The sequence below is a fragment of the Thamnophis elegans genome, chromosome 2 (genome assembly GCF_009769535.1).
Source record: "Thamnophis elegans isolate rThaEle1 chromosome 2, rThaEle1.pri, whole genome shotgun sequence".
Classification (NCBI taxonomy): domain Eukaryota; kingdom Metazoa; phylum Chordata; class Lepidosauria; order Squamata; family Colubridae; genus Thamnophis; species Thamnophis elegans.
The window spans coordinates 21,953,547-21,971,388 of record NC_045542.1 but is presented as its reverse complement, the minus strand read 5'-3'; the positions used below and the strand labels follow the sequence as shown (position 1 = coordinate 21,971,388).

Genomic DNA, 17,842 nt, shown 5'->3' with positions numbered 1-17,842 from the left:
CTCTGGGTGGCTTACAATAAAAATAATCTATATTACAATATAAACAATGGTATATAAAAAATTAAAAACCAATTCTTAGATTTCAGTTTGACAAAGGTCTAGACTAATTTTTATTCAACTGAATGTTCCCACATGTTGGGCATTATTTGCACATTCATATGGCTCTTTATGCCCCGATCCTCATTTTTCAATTCAAGGCTCATTTACAAGCCCTTAAAGCAGAAAGCAAATTAAATAATATTTAGTTCTGTTTTATAATCACACGTTTGCCATTTGTGTTATTTTGTTTACTTTCTATTTTGTTGTATTTAAGTACAATGGCAATAAAGATTATACTTATTTAACACTTTTAAATTTGCTATTTTATATTCGTTTACTATTACAGTGAGTTGTTTTGGAGTGACGCAAATACATTCCGGAAACTTTATTTTCAAAGCACTTTCTGTCTCCACATCCCCACTGCATTTTATAGCAATGCTATTTCATTTTTAAAATTTCGAAGGGAGGGAGGTATTTGCTCCAAAATACCACTGCAATTTTTTAAAGCAGCAATGCTGCTTATAATAGCTGTAACTGTAGACACATCTTGACATTATACCCATGATATAAAAACTACAGAGTGCTAGGGGGCACTTTTACATGCAGTAAACTTGGAAGGGATGTGTCATACGCTTTACTTAAATCTTTAAGTAAATTTATTCTGAATATCCAAGAGGTCGCTTGACTTATATATAGCTGTGTTAACAAAGAAGATGCCAATGCAAAACTCTTTCGAAACCTCTCCTTCACTTTAAGCTACACACAGCACTTATTGCTCCTTGCACTTACCAGTGTGTGTTCGCTTGTGTCGTTGTAGCTCATCACTGCGTGTGAAACGCTTGCCACAATACGTCCATGAGCAAACAAATGGCCGTTCACCAGTATGCCATCGGAGGTGAGCTCGCAGATGAGATGTCTTCCCATACACTTTCCCACAGCCTGGGATGTGGCAGATGTGCTGCTTCTTTTTGCCAGGGTCCCCAGAGCCTCTGAAAACGGTGACGTATGTAAGAGTTAATCAGAAATATTGGTTTGTTTACCATTTGTTTTGCCCCATGGCAAAAAAAGAAGAAATACTGTCACATAGAAATGGTCCATCATCTTTTTCGGTGATTGCCATGAACGCTAGAATCGAAGTCACAGTCTTCCACTGAAATCTAGTACTAATCACAAACTCTCCAATAATATAATGGGGGCAAACTGGATGGAGGTTACATTTTAATTAAGTGACCAAAACCATCCCAAATCTTTCCAAGTCTTTTGCCCAAGGAAGACACTTTGTGAAGACACACTGGACAATATTTAAATCACATATTATTGTCTCTGCACTGCTTGTTCTCCCATACTTTGAAAACTTCTATGCATTACATATCCCAACAGCAGCTATTTGCAGCTCCTAGAAAAGCACAGATGGTTCAGGAAAAAGCAAAGTGCAACTCTTTCCAGAAAGGTAAATGCTCTGCCAACACAGAGAAAAAGAGAGCGGTGTATGCTTGCATATACTTGGTAGCTATTGAGCAAAGTAAATCCTGACCCTATAGTTACAAGTTTCTAGATGTAACCTTTCCCCACGATCTATGCAACACAGGAATCATTTAATGTTATGTGTTTATGGATCTTATATAGTCTTTGACTTATGACCATAACTGAGCCCAAAGTTTCTGTTGCTAAAATTCACATTTGTTAAAGTGAATTTTGGCCCATTTTACAACCTTTCTTGCCAGAGTTAAGTGAATCACTGCACTTGTTAAATCAGTAACGTGGCTGTTAAGTGAATCTGGCTTCCCCGTTGACTTTGCTTATGAGAAGATTGCAAAAGCTGATCACATGACACTGGGAAAATGCAACGGTTCTTCTAAGTGTGAAAAATGGTCACTTTTTCAATGATGTTGTTACTAAATGAACTGTTGTTAAGTCAAGAACTACCTGTACGCCGTAAACCACTTTGAGGCTGCTGTAATTAGCTGTCTATTAACACTGCAAGCAAGCAAATAGTGCCACTTTGTCAAACTATGTGTTTTTATGAATCTTTTTTCCTTGCAGGCCAGTAGACACAAGAGAGCCGAACTCTATACATGTCAAGGATTTTTACTTAAAGTTTGTGTCCCCAACAGAACATGCTTCCCAAACTGGAAATTTTACTTCTAAGGCACTAAACCAGGGGTGTCAAATTCAATTTCATTGAGGATCGCATCAGGGTTGTGTCTGACCTCGGGGGGCTGGGGTGGACATGGCCAGCTTAATGTCACTCGTGCTGGGGACATCTGTGGTGGCTTGAGCGCTCTGTCAGCGAAAACAAGTTCTGTTTTCGGCTGTAACAGTCTCCTGCCATCCTCTACTAGCAAAACGGGAGCTGGGGGGGGGGAGACAGCGTGCGTCCACCCAGGCTCTATTTTCATCCATGATGGTCTCCCGCTGCCCTCTGCCAATGAAAACGGAGCTTAGCAGGGTGGTGCGCTGGGCCTCTCAGTACTCTGTTTTCGTTGGCAGAGAAACTGTGGGCAGGTCCTTCGCTGTTTCCAGGGTGGCTCAAGGGCTAGAACCAGCCCACGGGTCTTGAGTTTGGCATGCCTGCACTAAACCAAGAGTCTATGATAATCCCTTCCTTTATTTACTAACCTTTGCATCAGAATCCACTCAAAATTTTACAGCCGGTTTTCCTTTGACAAGCTTACCTGCCATCACTGTCTTTGCAATAAGGGCAAGTGCAGGCTTCTCTGCGCATTCTTCGGACTTGCTGTGGCTGGGCATCCGGACTGCCGTCCCCTTCTTCCAGAGTGGTTCCATCATCAGCCAGCCCATCTCCAGCAGTACCATGGAGGCTAAGATGGGCATTATGATCACCTGTAGAAGAAACTGGGATTGTTACCACCACAAAAGCAATAAATAAATAAATAAATAAAAAATCTTTCACCAAATCAATGCTATTTAATCACACATATAATTTCACTACCTGAAAGTCAAAATAAAGAATGGATATATCCAAACACAAGAACATATATCAACTATATTATCATTTGTACAGAGGTTGTTCTAAATGTTATTCCAAATTTTCCTTTCACTTCCTGTCTTTTTTTCCTAGTTTGTTTTATATATTAACTTTTAAAAAAATGTCTTAAAATACTCTGGATGACACATCTACAAGCAAGCAAAAGAAAAGGACAGCCATATTTGGGGGCAAATGTTTGTGTGTAATTGTTTTAATTAAATTATTCCCAGTGTCTAGTGGCATGTATGAAATTAGGATTCTTAGCATATTAACACACAGATGGCATCCTGATGCCATCATCAATCAGCCTTGTGCATACCTCAGGCTTGCATGCTTCATTCTTGCCTTTGCACTTCACATTTTTGAGTAAGCACGACTCAGCATAACGATAACACATAGAATGATAAAACTCTCTCTAAACACTGAAGAAGCTACTTGCGTAAAAAGTTAAATGTTTCAAACCAAAAAGAAAAGAAGTCCAGTTGCCATGACTCAACTTCCAGACTACTTTGTGTAATATTTAAACATAAAATTTGAAAAAGGGAAATAGGCATCTTAACTCTGTTGAAAGAAGGAACTTACTTATTTATCAAATTTAGAACCACACACTTCGCTATCCAAGTGAATCTGGGCAGTATACAGATACAAAGTTCATAAATCATGGTTTGCAACTGGCCTATTCACAAACTAACCAACTTTTAAATTAACCACACTTCCTCAGACTTGAATGGCATTCTGAACTAAAATTAATATTCCAAAACGTTTCACAACTAGATATGATGGAGATTTCTACAATCCTAATAGTTATAGAGAGCTGCTGGGGTATAACCAGGGGAAGTGGGGGAACATTTGGGTCATTTTTAGTGTTTTGGGAACGTTTAGGGGCAAAATGAGTAACTTAATACTTGGATATACTTAAATCTGCTCTTAAAATGACCCAATTACTTTCCACTGAATAGAATAGGAATAGAATAACAGAGTTGGTAGGGACCTTGGAGGTCTTCTAGCCCAGCCCTCTGCTTAGGTAGGAAACCCTACACCATTTCAGATAAATGATTATCCAATCTCTTAAAAACTTTTGAAACATGGCCACAGTGGTGCTATGCAAAGGCAGCTGTGGCCCTCTAGATGACAGAAGCCAATATCTTTATTTATTACAATGTCTGCATGCAACAGACAAAAATATCCATTCTTATTAATAATCTGAAATGTATTTCAACTTTTACACAATGTTGAATGTTTGATTCCTGCTGTGAGTTTCTGAAACTTTTTCTGTTATATATTCATGTATGTATATATGTTGTATTGTAGGAGTTTCTTTTGGAACTTGCAAAATGCTGGGCTAACAAAAATCTTTTTTTTTTTAAAGTATCTGTTTAGCTGGAAATAATTGCAGCAAAAACCAAGAAAGCTAATCTGGGAAGCAGATGTGAACTAACCCAATGATAAAGGGAGGATAGGGAATAATGCTATAATACTACTCCTAAGAAATAGATCCAGAGGAGCCTGCTAGCTGTCTAATTACGGTGATTTCAGAAAGGATATAAGCTTGAGAAATCATGTGTTAACTTCTGCACCACACTCTCTTCTTCCTTCCTGAAAACTAATATCCAATTACAAAAACCTTACAAATTATAGCTCAGTGCTGATGAGTTTCCCACTGCAAGATATAAAACACTTTTTAAAAGGCAGTGAGCTCAGGAGGAATGGCAAGCTCTGAAGCCTATCTATTTTTCTTCCCATTGTATTGGCCTAGGCTCAGGTTGCCATCTAATTGCTTTTTCTATAACTCCCACTTCACCTTCCCAAATCAGTTTATTCTCCTACAAGTTTCATTGTTCGGTCATTTTCCTGCATGGGGAAAGAAACCTGGCACATACTGTTACAGATGTAAAGCTCAGCAGGCCAGGCAATCTCTTTTTTTTTTAGGAAATTAGCATATGCCAAGTATATTTCAATTGAGCCAAGGGTTATGAACCGTCTTCAAGAATGCTTCATAACTCCCGGCAATGTGGTTTCTATTTAAAAGAAAATATTGCCCTTAAAGCCAATGCTGCTATGAAGATTGCAACGCATATTCCATGCACGCCAGTGCTCCAAGTACAAGATAAATACGGAATATTCTTTAACAGGTGAGTGACTCACAGAAGCTGTTGGTGGCAAGGAACTAAAGGCTGTATTCCCTATGAGCCCTGATCCCACATACCGTAAGTATTCTTATAAAGCTTTTTATACTGCTGACAATATCTCACATTTTATTTAGAGTGACATCCACAACGGAAAGCCTAACCTATGGTGATGCTCATTGCAAGAGATGCCCAAGTTGTGATTTAAATTGATAACTTTACTGGTACTTCCAATTGATGCTTTTTGTTCCCATACTAAACCAGCACTCCAAATCACAATATCCTTCCTTTGGCATCCTTTAGAATTAATTAATAAAATTACTCATAAATGCTGTTACCAGGGGTAGGTTCCGGCAGTTGCTACTGCCAATTCGCTCGTGGCTATACCGCACATGTGGTTCACACTTGATGTGTGCTGTGTGCACATTCGCAATGCAATAAAAATTGCTCTGCACATGCGTAGAAGAAAAACAAAATGGCACCGCCTATGAAAACCAGTTCGGGGGCATGGCAGGCCTGGGTCGCTGCTGCTTCCAGCAACCCAGGCCGCCAAACCACTACCGGTTTGGCTCAACCAATAGGAACCAACCACCTGCTGTTACCCGAAGCTCTGGTAACATGTACAAGTTCAAAAATGTGATTGAACACGTTCCTGGTAATGTCAACCGATTGATATAATCACAAACAGAAATAAATATTTTCCCCCATAAAATTAAATGGGGAAAACGGGGGCAATCCTAGGAAAATAATTCTTTCCAACTCTGTAGATTTAAATATATTTTCTTCACTTTCTTTTGTGAACACCAGACACTGTATGGATTAACTGTGGAAACCTTCCAGAATGTTTCCAAACAATTGGAAATAAAGTCTTTAAAAGCTGTACAGTCAACTGTTTTCCTCAAGGAGAGAGGGAACATACAGTATCTGCACTCCCAATCTCTTCCTAAAGGAGAATTTAAGACAATCAAAAGCTTATCCTATTGTAAAGAAATAATTTTTGGTTCATTACAACTGAGTAATAAACTTTGCCTCTTGGATAACAACTATGAACTTTGCATCAACAATTTAAATAAGGAAGTCTTGATGTTAAACAAGCACTACAACTATAACATTCAAAAATGCATGAATTGTGAAGTACATAAAATGTTAACTTTTATTCTAGTGATTCGGATCTCCAGAGAAAGCTTCAGTTTTAAGCGAAACTTGTAAAAAGCAAGACCTGTTCTGATCTTTTTGTGCCAGATTCACAGAAATGATAAATTTCATGATTTTTGTGCCAACTGCTAATGATTTTTGACCAATAGGAACAAACTCTTAGCAGCTGTCCTGTTTACAGATTTAATACCATGTTCACAGATGCTAAAGTTTCACCTTTCTGGCCCCCCAATTTTAATTGAGACAAAGAGAGACCAAATGTAAACACAAACTAAAGATGCAATTATGGACCGAAGAAAGGGAAATATTACTGAATTGCCACACATCCAAAATGCTTAATCTTGGTTCTAAACAAGCCAACTATTCCCAAGAAACCAAATGTAACAAAAAGCAATAGTCTACTTCACACAGTGACATTAAACAACTTTAATTGCCTTCACGTGGGATGGAGAGAAGATTCTGATATGACCCCAAATCAGTCTCCAAACGAATTTCATCTCTTTCTCCAAATAGGTAGGGAAAAAATGGAAATAAGGTGATGGATTGGATTATGCTACTTCAAACAGGAAGTGCCGCAATCTATACTTCTGAACGTTCATTATGTTTAAAAAAAGCTAGAACAGATTGATGTGGTTAGAAAGTACACTGTGCTTTTTCAGCTGGTTTCAGCCAATCAATCAAGAAGCTAAATCCTAACAAGGTTTGCTGCGTGCACCTGGTCCATAACCAGAATGGCCTCTGCACAGCTCTATCTTGTGTCCCAGTTATGCCTTTCCTAGATTAGAAGGCCCTGCTCACTATCACTATGCTTTGGTCATTAATCTCCTCTTGTTTGAACTACAGCAATGCGCTCCACCTTTGGCTGCCCACGAAGACCACTGAAAAACGTCCAGAAGGCAGAACTTTGGGCAATTTGGGACACTGCTTAATTGTTCTGCATAAACTGCTGCTTTGAGAGCTGCACTGGCTTGCTCGTAGGTGTATTATCTCATCCTCTGAAGCTTCTCGATGAAACAAAATGTTAAAAAGTTATACATTTATGTAGCTACTTACCAAACACATTCAAATTATATTAATGCAACCAAAATCTCTTTACAGTTCCTCAAGGCATATCACAACTTTTGAGCACCCCTAATGTTTGGAAATTGAAAGTTGAAAAATTTGACATACCAGGCTAAAAAGGCACAGCAGTAACCTGAAGAGCCAGAAGGCAAAACAAACACTTCAGACAGCTTTGGAAGATAATAAGCTTGAGCAGATGGGACCTGATTCAGATAATGAGAGGATAGATTCTGGCAGGGCACCTAGCCCAAGAACATATCACTGGAACAGCACACCTGCCTATGCCAGCACCTGTGGCTATATAAGAACAGCTTCGGGGCCAGTGGTGGGTTGCAGGCGTTATGCCCTGGTATGGGTGTTCCAGTGCCTGCCAGGAGCACCGGGTACTGTTCCGGTACGGTGCTCCAAAGGGTCCACTTGCACACCCGTGCTCCTTGTTTTTAAACTCTTCAGCGCTTCTGCGCATGGCGCATACAGCGCCTGTGCAACACTCCGCCAAGCAGCTGGAGCATCGCGGAGGCGTCGGATGGTAACATACATGCACATTCATGTGGAGGACGCCGGAACCCATCACTGCTCGGGGCCCTTATACATCTCTAACTCTGGACCCATATTCCTCTCACTCTTGGCCCGGCCCTTGCCTTGCACTCAGAACCTAAGTTGGATGTTCAGACCAGCTAATATAATTCTCTGGTGCCAAGACCTTGGGCTATCGTGGATAATGCTTACAGCTCCACCTCTGCCTTTATCCTGTTATCACCAGGCGCAGGATTGGGTGCAACTAAAGTTGCTGGATGTCACCATTAAAGCCCAACATGGCTTGAGACCGAGGTAATCTCTAGCACTGTGAAGAAAAGGCTCCCTTGGGGGTTCCTATCCCTACAGAATGGCATCTGCAACAGACCTTGTCAATCCCTGACCCTTTCCTGGAATAGCATTTCTCTGGAGATCACATTGGGGCCCATTTTCTTGGCATGTTGAAAATACCTGTCTTTTTTAGTGAGCCTTTTCAGTTATTAAGTGTTGAAATTGCTCCTCCTGTAGAGGGAATATTTATTTAGGCTGTTCCCTCCAGACTTGGGGATATTTCTTTAGATATTTTAATCTTCTCTAGATATTTTAATCTGCAGGTATTTTAATTGTGTTATTCTCTGAGGGGCTCAGAATTCTAATAAATACATGAATTGTCTTTATAAAAGGTGTAAGGTCTTTGGCTAAAACCATTAACTAAGCAATTCTATGATATGTCATCTGCATGGTCTGTTCAGTTTAATAGCACTACTCACTTGCAGGATTCATTGCAGGTCGTGGAAAAGCTAAATAGAGAACAATTATACAGTCTGATTTTGACAAGGTCAACTAGTCAGCAGGGAGGGGAATGCAACCTCCACCCATTAGGATGAACATGGCCCGATCTGTGAAAGTGCAAAACCTGTCATGCAGATTCATGTTCATCCTATGAGACACAAACAGATCTGGAGCAGTCCTCAAATGGCTTAGCTCAAATTCCCATCTGTTCAGTTGTTTGCTTACATACGTAAATGCTATCATTTTTTCTTTGCAAGGAGTGGCAGTAGGTGCTCTGCCACTGAGTCATCGTTGGTTTCAAACACAACAAATATGATTGACTTGGTACAGGAATGCAACCTTTTGATTTACTGGTAGTTACTGAGCATTTTAGCTATGTGAAGGGCTAGGTTTAGTTTTCAAGCTCTGTATTATGATAAAGCTCAGGCCCAGATCTTTTGTTGTTTCTTTATAGCAAGTTTATCTTTAAAAACTTGCTTACCTTAATTTCTTTGCAGATAAAGTTGAGATGTTACTAAGAATTAACCTATATTGCTAACACGAGGGTTAAAAAACAACAACTATGGTTGCTGGAATCTTAGGGTTCCTTTTACTACTAAGTTGCATTTTTATTTTTTAGAAGATTTTTAATCCACCTCTTTCACAAACAGTTGAAGGTGGCAAGCAAACCTAATATTCCTTCCTCTTTCTATTTTTCCCCTGGATAACATCCTGTGAGGTGGGTTGAACTGAGAGAGTAACTGGACAAAAGTCACCCAGCCAGCTTTTATGCCTAAAGCAAGAGATTAGAACTTAGTCTCCTGGTTTCTAGACGCTCACATTATCCTGGGAGACACATACTCTTTCTTACTGCAGGATATCACTTCTTGAGTGCTGTACTTATCAAAAACCAGGGGCAAGAAATAAACATACCTGACATGAGCAAACTATGAACTGTGGTATCTATGTAAACCACAACATACCTTGTTCCCATTTCTAATTTGTTATACAGATGAAAGAAAGGAATATTTTCACCACTTATTTGCCATTATTACAATTAAACTAAAACATGTCATACAAGTCCTTTGACCAAACATGTCATTTTCTTTTCTTTTTTAACATCTGTACTTCTCAGCAATAAATCATTTCACTGTTGTCAGGTTGAGAATCTGGCTAATCAATTAAAGCAAAGAGCCTAATCCTGGCAGAATTTATTCTTACTAGAAGCTGCTCAGCCCTGAGCCAATTTTAGTTCATTCATCAATCATGGTTATTTCAAACCAATTAGTCTGAGCATCCAGGACTCCTCTGCATCATTTCTTTGGGCATTTCAATTAGACTTTTTTTTACAAAGACAATATAGTAACTGAGTTACCATTTTCCTCTCAACAGTCAGTGACACTTTCTGCTTATAAAATCCTAGGTTTTCCCCCCCTTTATTACTACTGAAGGAAGGACAGGTTGCATCCCATTTCAAGCCAATGTTGAAACATGGTGACAACCTCATTCATTTGCTTTCAGAGGCTGTATAGCAGCATTGATAACAACTAGGTCAGTTAAAACCTACCTGTCTGATCACTACAAATCCCTGACAGACTTAATTTTGCACGTTTTATAAACCATCATAAAAAGCAGGAAGCAACTAAAGATAGTCTTTGACATAAAAACCACAACTGAGACCAGAACTTCTGTTGTATGCAAAGACTATCTTTAGTTGCTTCCTGCTTTTTTTTAATGGTTTATAAACTGTGCAACTGTGTTATAAACTGTGTTGAACAAGATTAAGTGAGACACACCTGATTTTGGGATTTATGGCACACTTGTTAAAGAGAATCACTGAAGTTGTTAAGAGATTCACATGGCTATTAAGTGAAACTGACTTCCCCTACTGACTTTGCTTGTCAAAATCTGGCTGGGAAGTTGGCAAACGGTGATCACAAGACTGCAGGGTGTTACAACAGTCATAAATACATGCCAATTGCCAGGCACCTGAATTTTGATTATGTTACCTTGGGTATGCTGTGACAATCATAAGTGTGAGGGCCAGGTATAAGCTACTTTTTTTCTGGTGCTGTTCTAACTTTGAAATGGTCACTAATGAATCTATGGTTTATCATTTCTCCTAATTGCCACACTGCTATATCACTGAAAGAGGATTGGGGCCATTAATGTGCCAGTGAGGCCAGACTATGAATTACTGACTGGTTATCCGGCCTGCAGCTGATTAAAATGCATTGGAGCTCAGGTGGAAAACAGCAATAGCAATAGCAGACTTATATACAGCTTCTCGGTGCTTTACAGCCCCCTCCAAGTGGTTTACAGAGTCAGCCTCTTGCCCCCAACAATCTGGGTCCTCATTTTACCCACCTCGGAAGGATGAAGGCTGAATCAACCTTGAGCCTGGTAAGATTTGAACTGCCAAATTGCAGGCAGCTTGGCTGTCAGTAGAAGTAGCCTTCAGTATTGCATTCTAACCATTGTGCCACCAGGGCTCTTCAATAAGAGCACCCTTGTAGAACAGAATGAAATTGTATTTCAATTGAGAAAGATCACGCTAAAAAAACAGTCAGGAAAAGTGACAGAGGCTGGATAACCCAAACATTGAAATTAAGTAAGGTGCTTTATTTCTTTCTCAACTATTTTGTACATGGAGGATGAAAACAAGGGATTTTAGCAGTTAGACTTATATACCGCTTCATAGGGCTTTCAGCCCTCTCTAAGCGGTTTACAGAGTCAGCATATCGCCCCCACAGTCTGGGTCCTCATTTCACCCACCTCGGAAGGATGGAAGGCTGAGTCAACCTTGAGCCGGTGAGATTAGAACCGCTGAACTGCAGATAACAGTCAGCTGAAGTGGCCTGCAGTGCTGCACCCTAACCACTGCGCCACCTCGGCTCTTGATATATTTTGATATATGCCAACCAAAGTAGTATGATAACATAGGGCAGTTACTGTCTGAGATTCCTTAATCAACACTCATCAATAAGTTGAATGACCAATCTATTTTATTCATATACTCCTCCTGCTGGGAGTACTTTGCTTCAAGTTTAAAGAATGGCTAAATCAATATGAAAAATTGATCTTGTTAAGTGCTAATATTTAGTAGAACTGTGCAAGCTTACAAAATGATTCAGAATACCTCTGCTATTCATTAAAGGTTCCCACCTTTAGTTACACTTCTGTGCAAGCCTGAAAAAATCCACCACCCTACTTTAATTAAACAAATCTTTAAAATAGCAGATATTGATTGCAAGCCCTTAAAGTTACTCATTCCCCAGGCTTGTACAGAAAAAAAAGTCTTTTAATAAATAAAGGAGAGTACTAGGCTGATGTTGAAGCTCTTCTTCCAAATCGTTTCCAAATCTTGGAGAGTCCCCTAATATTTAACAAGTTGGGAGCACAAATCCAATCTAATGCTAATACTTTTAATACTGAACATATTAGAAAAACTGTCTTCAATTAACTTTTTAAATAACTGTTTTTGTGCAATCATTTTATAAGTAAACTGATTAATGGAGATTCACAACCCAAAAGTATCAACTGGATTTGAAAGTAAAAAAGCTAAATTGGAGCAGTCTGGTAGAAACACTGCTTGTCTGCAACATCTTCAATCTACAAAGCCTTTTCCCCAGGATTAGGGACTTGCCCTCCACCACAGTTGCAATGTGGGAAGTGATTTGGCGTCAGGAGCTCCAGTGTCCCTTCAAACCTGAAATGTTGCACAGCTCTATTATTGAGGACATTTGCACCCCTAAGATAAGTAACTACTAATCCTTTCAACTCTAAGCCATCCCCTTTCTTAAACCATGCTTACAAAACAACAATCCCCAACAATGGCTATATCTGGGCCAGGAGGCATCTTTCAAAAGCTAAACCTTTGTGAGGGGCATTCTGAAAAATGGGTGCCAGAATGAATATGGCAGACTACAAAATATTATATACCACAGGCAAAGTCAGTACTGGGACAGACAGACAGACAGACAGACACACACACAATTTTACTAAAAAAATATTGAAAAATAAAATAAAGACAATACACATTTTAAAAGAGAAAAAGAAAAGTAAGAGGTGAAAAAAAGGCAAGGTTTCTGGTCTTCTTAACAACAGCTATACTTATATTTTATCGTAAGGTTACAATACAATTTTCTTCTCTCCATAGTCTACACCCTTCCTAATTATCAAATGCATACATCAGAACACTTTGTTCCCTTTTTTCTTTCCAACAAAAAGTCCATAAGGGGTTTCCAGTCACTAATAAATGTAGTTATTAGATGCAAATCATTTTTAAAGAATAACACTGTGGTTTAGGTATGGTAAAGAAGAATGGCTGGAAATACAGATTATGCTCGAGGCAGAGGCTTCATTCGTTTTACAGTAATATGATTTGTATTCAAAAAATCATTGAACACAATCATTGAGTGCCAGGAATTATGCATACTGTTGTGCTGCAGTGCCACTTTGGGGAGCCAAGATGCAGACTGTCCTCGCAGGACAGCCCTTCATCATTTTTACCACTGAAGATGGTAAAAAGCCAATCAAGAATGGCAATCCAGATCAAAGGTTACCAAAACACAAGATTAAGATCAACAGAAATGAGGAGGATGAAATGACTAACTTATCATCTCCCTTTATTATGGAACAACCGAGAGGGGCTATAAGGAAGAGTAGGCCACAGAAAGCGGCTGGTTTAGATGACATCCTTCTTGAACAGTTAAAAGCAATTTGGATTGAAAGCAAGATAGTGGCTACTACAAATGTTTAACGAATGCTTGGAACAATATCAGATTCATAGTGTCTAGTGGAAGGCTATGATTGTAGCAGTTTTAAAAACAGGTAAAGAAGCCAATAACCCTAACCATGGAATTTGTCTCTTGTGCCATACCTACACAATCTTTGAAAGAATGATACAAAATCGCCTCGCTGTAGAACCCCCTCTTCTCATACTGCAACAGGCTGAATTGCACCCTGAAAAAGGTTGTACCACACAGATCCTGAATTTAAACCCAGTTTATCAAAGATAGATTCCAAAAGGGCAACGGAACTGTATTCACAGACCTCACGGCTGCGGGATACTATCAATCTTAGAAGGCGGAAGCAGGAAGTTTGTGATATGACTAAAGATTTTAAACTTACAAATATCACCAGGAATATGCTTCAGAACTGTATGTTTTTTGTGGCATTCCAGGGAAGTGCAAAGTAGATGGAAGAAATCAAAGGAACGGCTTGCCACAGGGTGATGTAACAGGCTCCAACTGTTTTTCATATTTACATCAGGGATCCCTAACCCACGGTCCACTACCAGGCCATGGCCAGTTTGGAACCAGGCCGCAGAAGTGTTGAGTGAGTGCACGTACACACTGCCCTTGTGCGAGTGGCGGGCCCTTGTGTGAGAGGTGAGTGCTCGTGCTCACGTGCAAAGCTCTGCTCACACAAATGGAGTCACTGCCCACACAGAACCATTCCCTCCCCTCCCTCATGGCTGCCAAGCCAGAAAGGCTGGGGACTGCTGATTTACACCAATGATCAGCTGCTCCCTGAACGTATTAACAACTATGTGCATGCTGATGATTGAGCAATGGCTGTACTGGGAGAAACTTTTGAGGAGGTCGAACAAAACTGAATCGACACTATAGTGATAAACAGTGACCAGCAAAAACTCAGGTATGTGACTTCCATCTTTAAAATAAGCAGGCTGCTAGGAAGCTGCATATTATATGGAAAGGGATGTTATAGGAACATTGCTGCAGCCCTAAGTACTTAGAGGTCACTCTAGACAGGGCCCTAACATATAAGCAGCACTATACCACCACTAAACTGGAGGTTAGTTAACAAAATAACATCCTTGGGAAATTAATGAGATCTATCTGGAGTGCTAAGCTATAGCTCTGGCTCTTCACTAATTGGCGGAATACACCTGCCCAGTCTGGTATAAATCAGCACACGCTGGGAAAGGACATATTGCTCTGAATGAAGCTAGCAGAATTATCTGATGCCTTAAAACTACCCCTTTAGATAAGATCTACCACCTAGTGCCATTGCCCTATCTGATGTTCACAGAGAAGGAGCAGCCTACAGAGAGAGGTTTAAAACATGTATATTTTGACAACACCCTCTCTATGGCCTACAACCAGTTCAATAGATTAAAATCCAGGAAAAACTTCCTTAGGTTAACAGAAGACTTTGAAAGCATAGAGTGGCCCTATGGAAAGTAACGAAGGACCAACACTGGATAAAACCAATGGAAAAGCTGGCACCTAGTTCTGATAAAAGCTGGGAAGTATGGAAATCACTGAATAGACTGTGCACAGATCCAAGATCTAGAGACACCCTGGACAAATGGGATTATCCGGTGTCTTTGCCCTTTGCGATTGTGGTGACATGCAAACACCACCACCATACCTGCTGTTTGTGGCCTGATCAGTGAACACTTGAGGATCTCATGGCAGCATGACAGAAAGCAATTGATGTTGCTAATTGTGGGCAATATTTGTTTAACTTGTACATATTTTAATCTTGTATTTTATATTTTAAATGTTACATTGTATAGTATGCCTTATTTTAAATGTGATGTCTATGACGCGAAAAAACAAACAATTTTTACCACATAGAACCTGGTGTAAATATCAGTAAAGGGGAGATTATGGAGGGGCACAATAGTTTCATGTTTAGTTTAGTTTGTATATGGACAAGGAAACACGAAGATCAGCTTTTTCTAATTTGTTGTTCTCTTGATATGTTGATCTACAGCTCAAATCATTCTAAACCAGTATAAATAGGAATTCTAGTTCAATAGAACTTGGATGCAAATGCAGGCAAAAAACAAAACAAAAACCCACACCCCACACTACTTGTTTTTTTTCCTTTAGCCAAAGTGATAGCTTGCAGCTTTTTCTCACAGTCTTCTTCTCCAGAAAATCTGGACAAACAACATTATTAGGAGACATAATTGTATCTAGTAGAAAAACACTTAATTGCACCCAAGGTACAATGCAAATGCCACTTTAGCTTTCGAAACCAAGCTTCAACATTAAAGGAATCAAACATCCAAAATACAAACATTAAATATGCAAAAACAGTGTCGCTTTGGCTAAGTGTTTCTGCTAGGAGCTTAATGATACAACTTCTGCTGAACACCAGACTGAATATTTGTACAAAGAACTGAAAGAACAAAGCCAGGAGCTTAGACTAGCTCCATACACAAATACTGTATGTACCCTTAATTCTTTTTAAAAGCACTTTATAGTATCAAGCATCTTGTGCATTAAAGGGGGGGGGGCAGGAACCCAGCAGCTCACGAAAAAGTAAAAGAAGAAAACTGAAAACTACAATGTCAGCCCTTCAACAAACATACCTGCATTTACAGATTAAATATTTTTCAAAACAAGTCTGCACAACTGAATTTCTACAAATTGCACTGCTAGAAAGAATCATGAAGGGGAATCTTAATCCTTTGCATTGCTAGACACATGAGGTATGCAGAAGTTGCATATTTCAGTATTTATTCCACCGAGCAAAGAGGTGTTTTTAAAAAAATAAGTTATATAGACATGTTGATGATAAAGAGGCAAGTACAGAACATTTCCCTACCCATATTTAAACTGATTCGGTCATAAAATTTAAGTACTATGAATCATGTGAAACCTAAAAACTAGATAATTTAATATGAAATTATCTAGTAACATGATTAATCTCTATACTTACTCATAATTAATATATGAAGTCTTGAATGTGAATATCTCTCTGTCCTACCAGTCTCTTACCTAACTATTAAAAAGGACAAAAGGTAAGAAAATACCAATCCATGTACAACTACTTCTAGCTGTATCATTAAATCAGGGTGTATCAACACATGGCAGCTCTTTAAATTCTTAAGCTTTTAAAACTAAGTGAATGAGCAACCAAATTGAAAATGAGATTCCAGTTAAAGTAACTGGAAACTGATGTAAATTAGGACAAAAAAATCCTAACTTCACACACAGAAGTGAGTACATTCCCTCACATTTTGTAAATATTTAAGTATATCTTTTCATTTGGACATTATTACTTAGGGGTGTACTCACTTTTACTGCCAGCAGTTTAGACATTAATAGCTGTCTGTTGCATTATTTTGAGGGGACAGCACATTTACACTGTTATACAAGCTGTATACTCACTACTTAACATTGTAGCCAAGTGTCATTTCTTCTGTGGTGTCACATGAAAAGATATTGTTTGGGGCCTGCACCATCACTTAGTAAGGATGCAGGATAAAGTACAGGAAAGTTTAAATGCCTTCCATTAGAAGAAAACCAAGTCTAAATGCCTTCCTTTAGGAAAAAATACTAGTAAATTGTGGGATTCTTTAGCTTAGAAAAAAGCTAACTACAGTAGTACTTTATTAATGTGTATAAAAATCATGACTACTATGGAAAAGGTTGACAGGAAGAACGCTTTCTTTTTCAAAATACTAGAACCAAGGTCATTCAATGCAGGAGTTTTAGAATAGACAAAATCCTTCTTTAGCATATATGACTAGTTGTTAAATTTATTACCAAACATTTATTATTTACTTATTATAAAAGCTGATATCCTGATTTTATACAGGACAGCATAACTAATGCTCCCATCCCTTATCTGTTCCCACAACAACAGCCCTGTGAGATATGTGGGCTGAAGCAGTGCCACTGGCGCAAAGTTACTAAGTGAGCCGAGTGTTGCTGAAATAAAGAACACAGGTCTCCAGCCACTCCTAGGCCCTTGCGTAAACCCCAACTTTACTTTGGCTTCAAATGTTAATCAACTTTTTGTTTTAACCAATAGCCCTAACCATTAGTCAGGTCAATCAAGGATTTATTGTAACAGTTTAAGAGAACATCCCCTACTTCAGTTCAATTACTTCAACGGTTCCTAATTAGTCATTGTGCAAAAAAAAAAAAAAAAAGGTAGGCCAAGTAAATGGCCATTCCACCCATTTTTACACAAGTGTATTTTATATATATGACACATGTTCAAGATAATTGGATTTGTATATACATATTGTATGTTTTATGCTTCTTTAATAATATAGTAAAAGGAAATTTATCCAAGAATATTTGAACTTGGATATAAATTAAAGTTGAACCTTAATCCCATTCAGCACCCAAAGTTACATTTCTTAGTTTTTTTTTTTATGTGAAGGAAGGTTGTAGTTGGCAAGGTAATATGA

General features: G+C 38.9%; 1 protein-coding gene across 6 annotated transcripts in view; it reads right to left on the bottom strand.

Annotated features, from left to right (window-relative positions):
• SP1 (Sp1 transcription factor) overlaps window positions 1-17,842 on the bottom strand; it is a 35,621-nt gene that overhangs the window by 7,323 nt on the left and 10,456 nt on the right. For all 6 annotated transcript variants that reach the window (XM_032211649.1, XM_032211647.1, XM_032211650.1 and 3 more), the window contains exons 4-5: window positions 2,715-2,883; window positions 829-1,028 (exon numbers count right to left, since the gene is read on the bottom strand). In XM_032211649.1, the coding sequence (XP_032067540.1) occupies window positions 829-1,028; window positions 2,715-2,883 (369 nt within the window). The remainder of the gene's footprint in view (window positions 1-828; window positions 1,029-2,714; window positions 2,884-17,842) is intronic.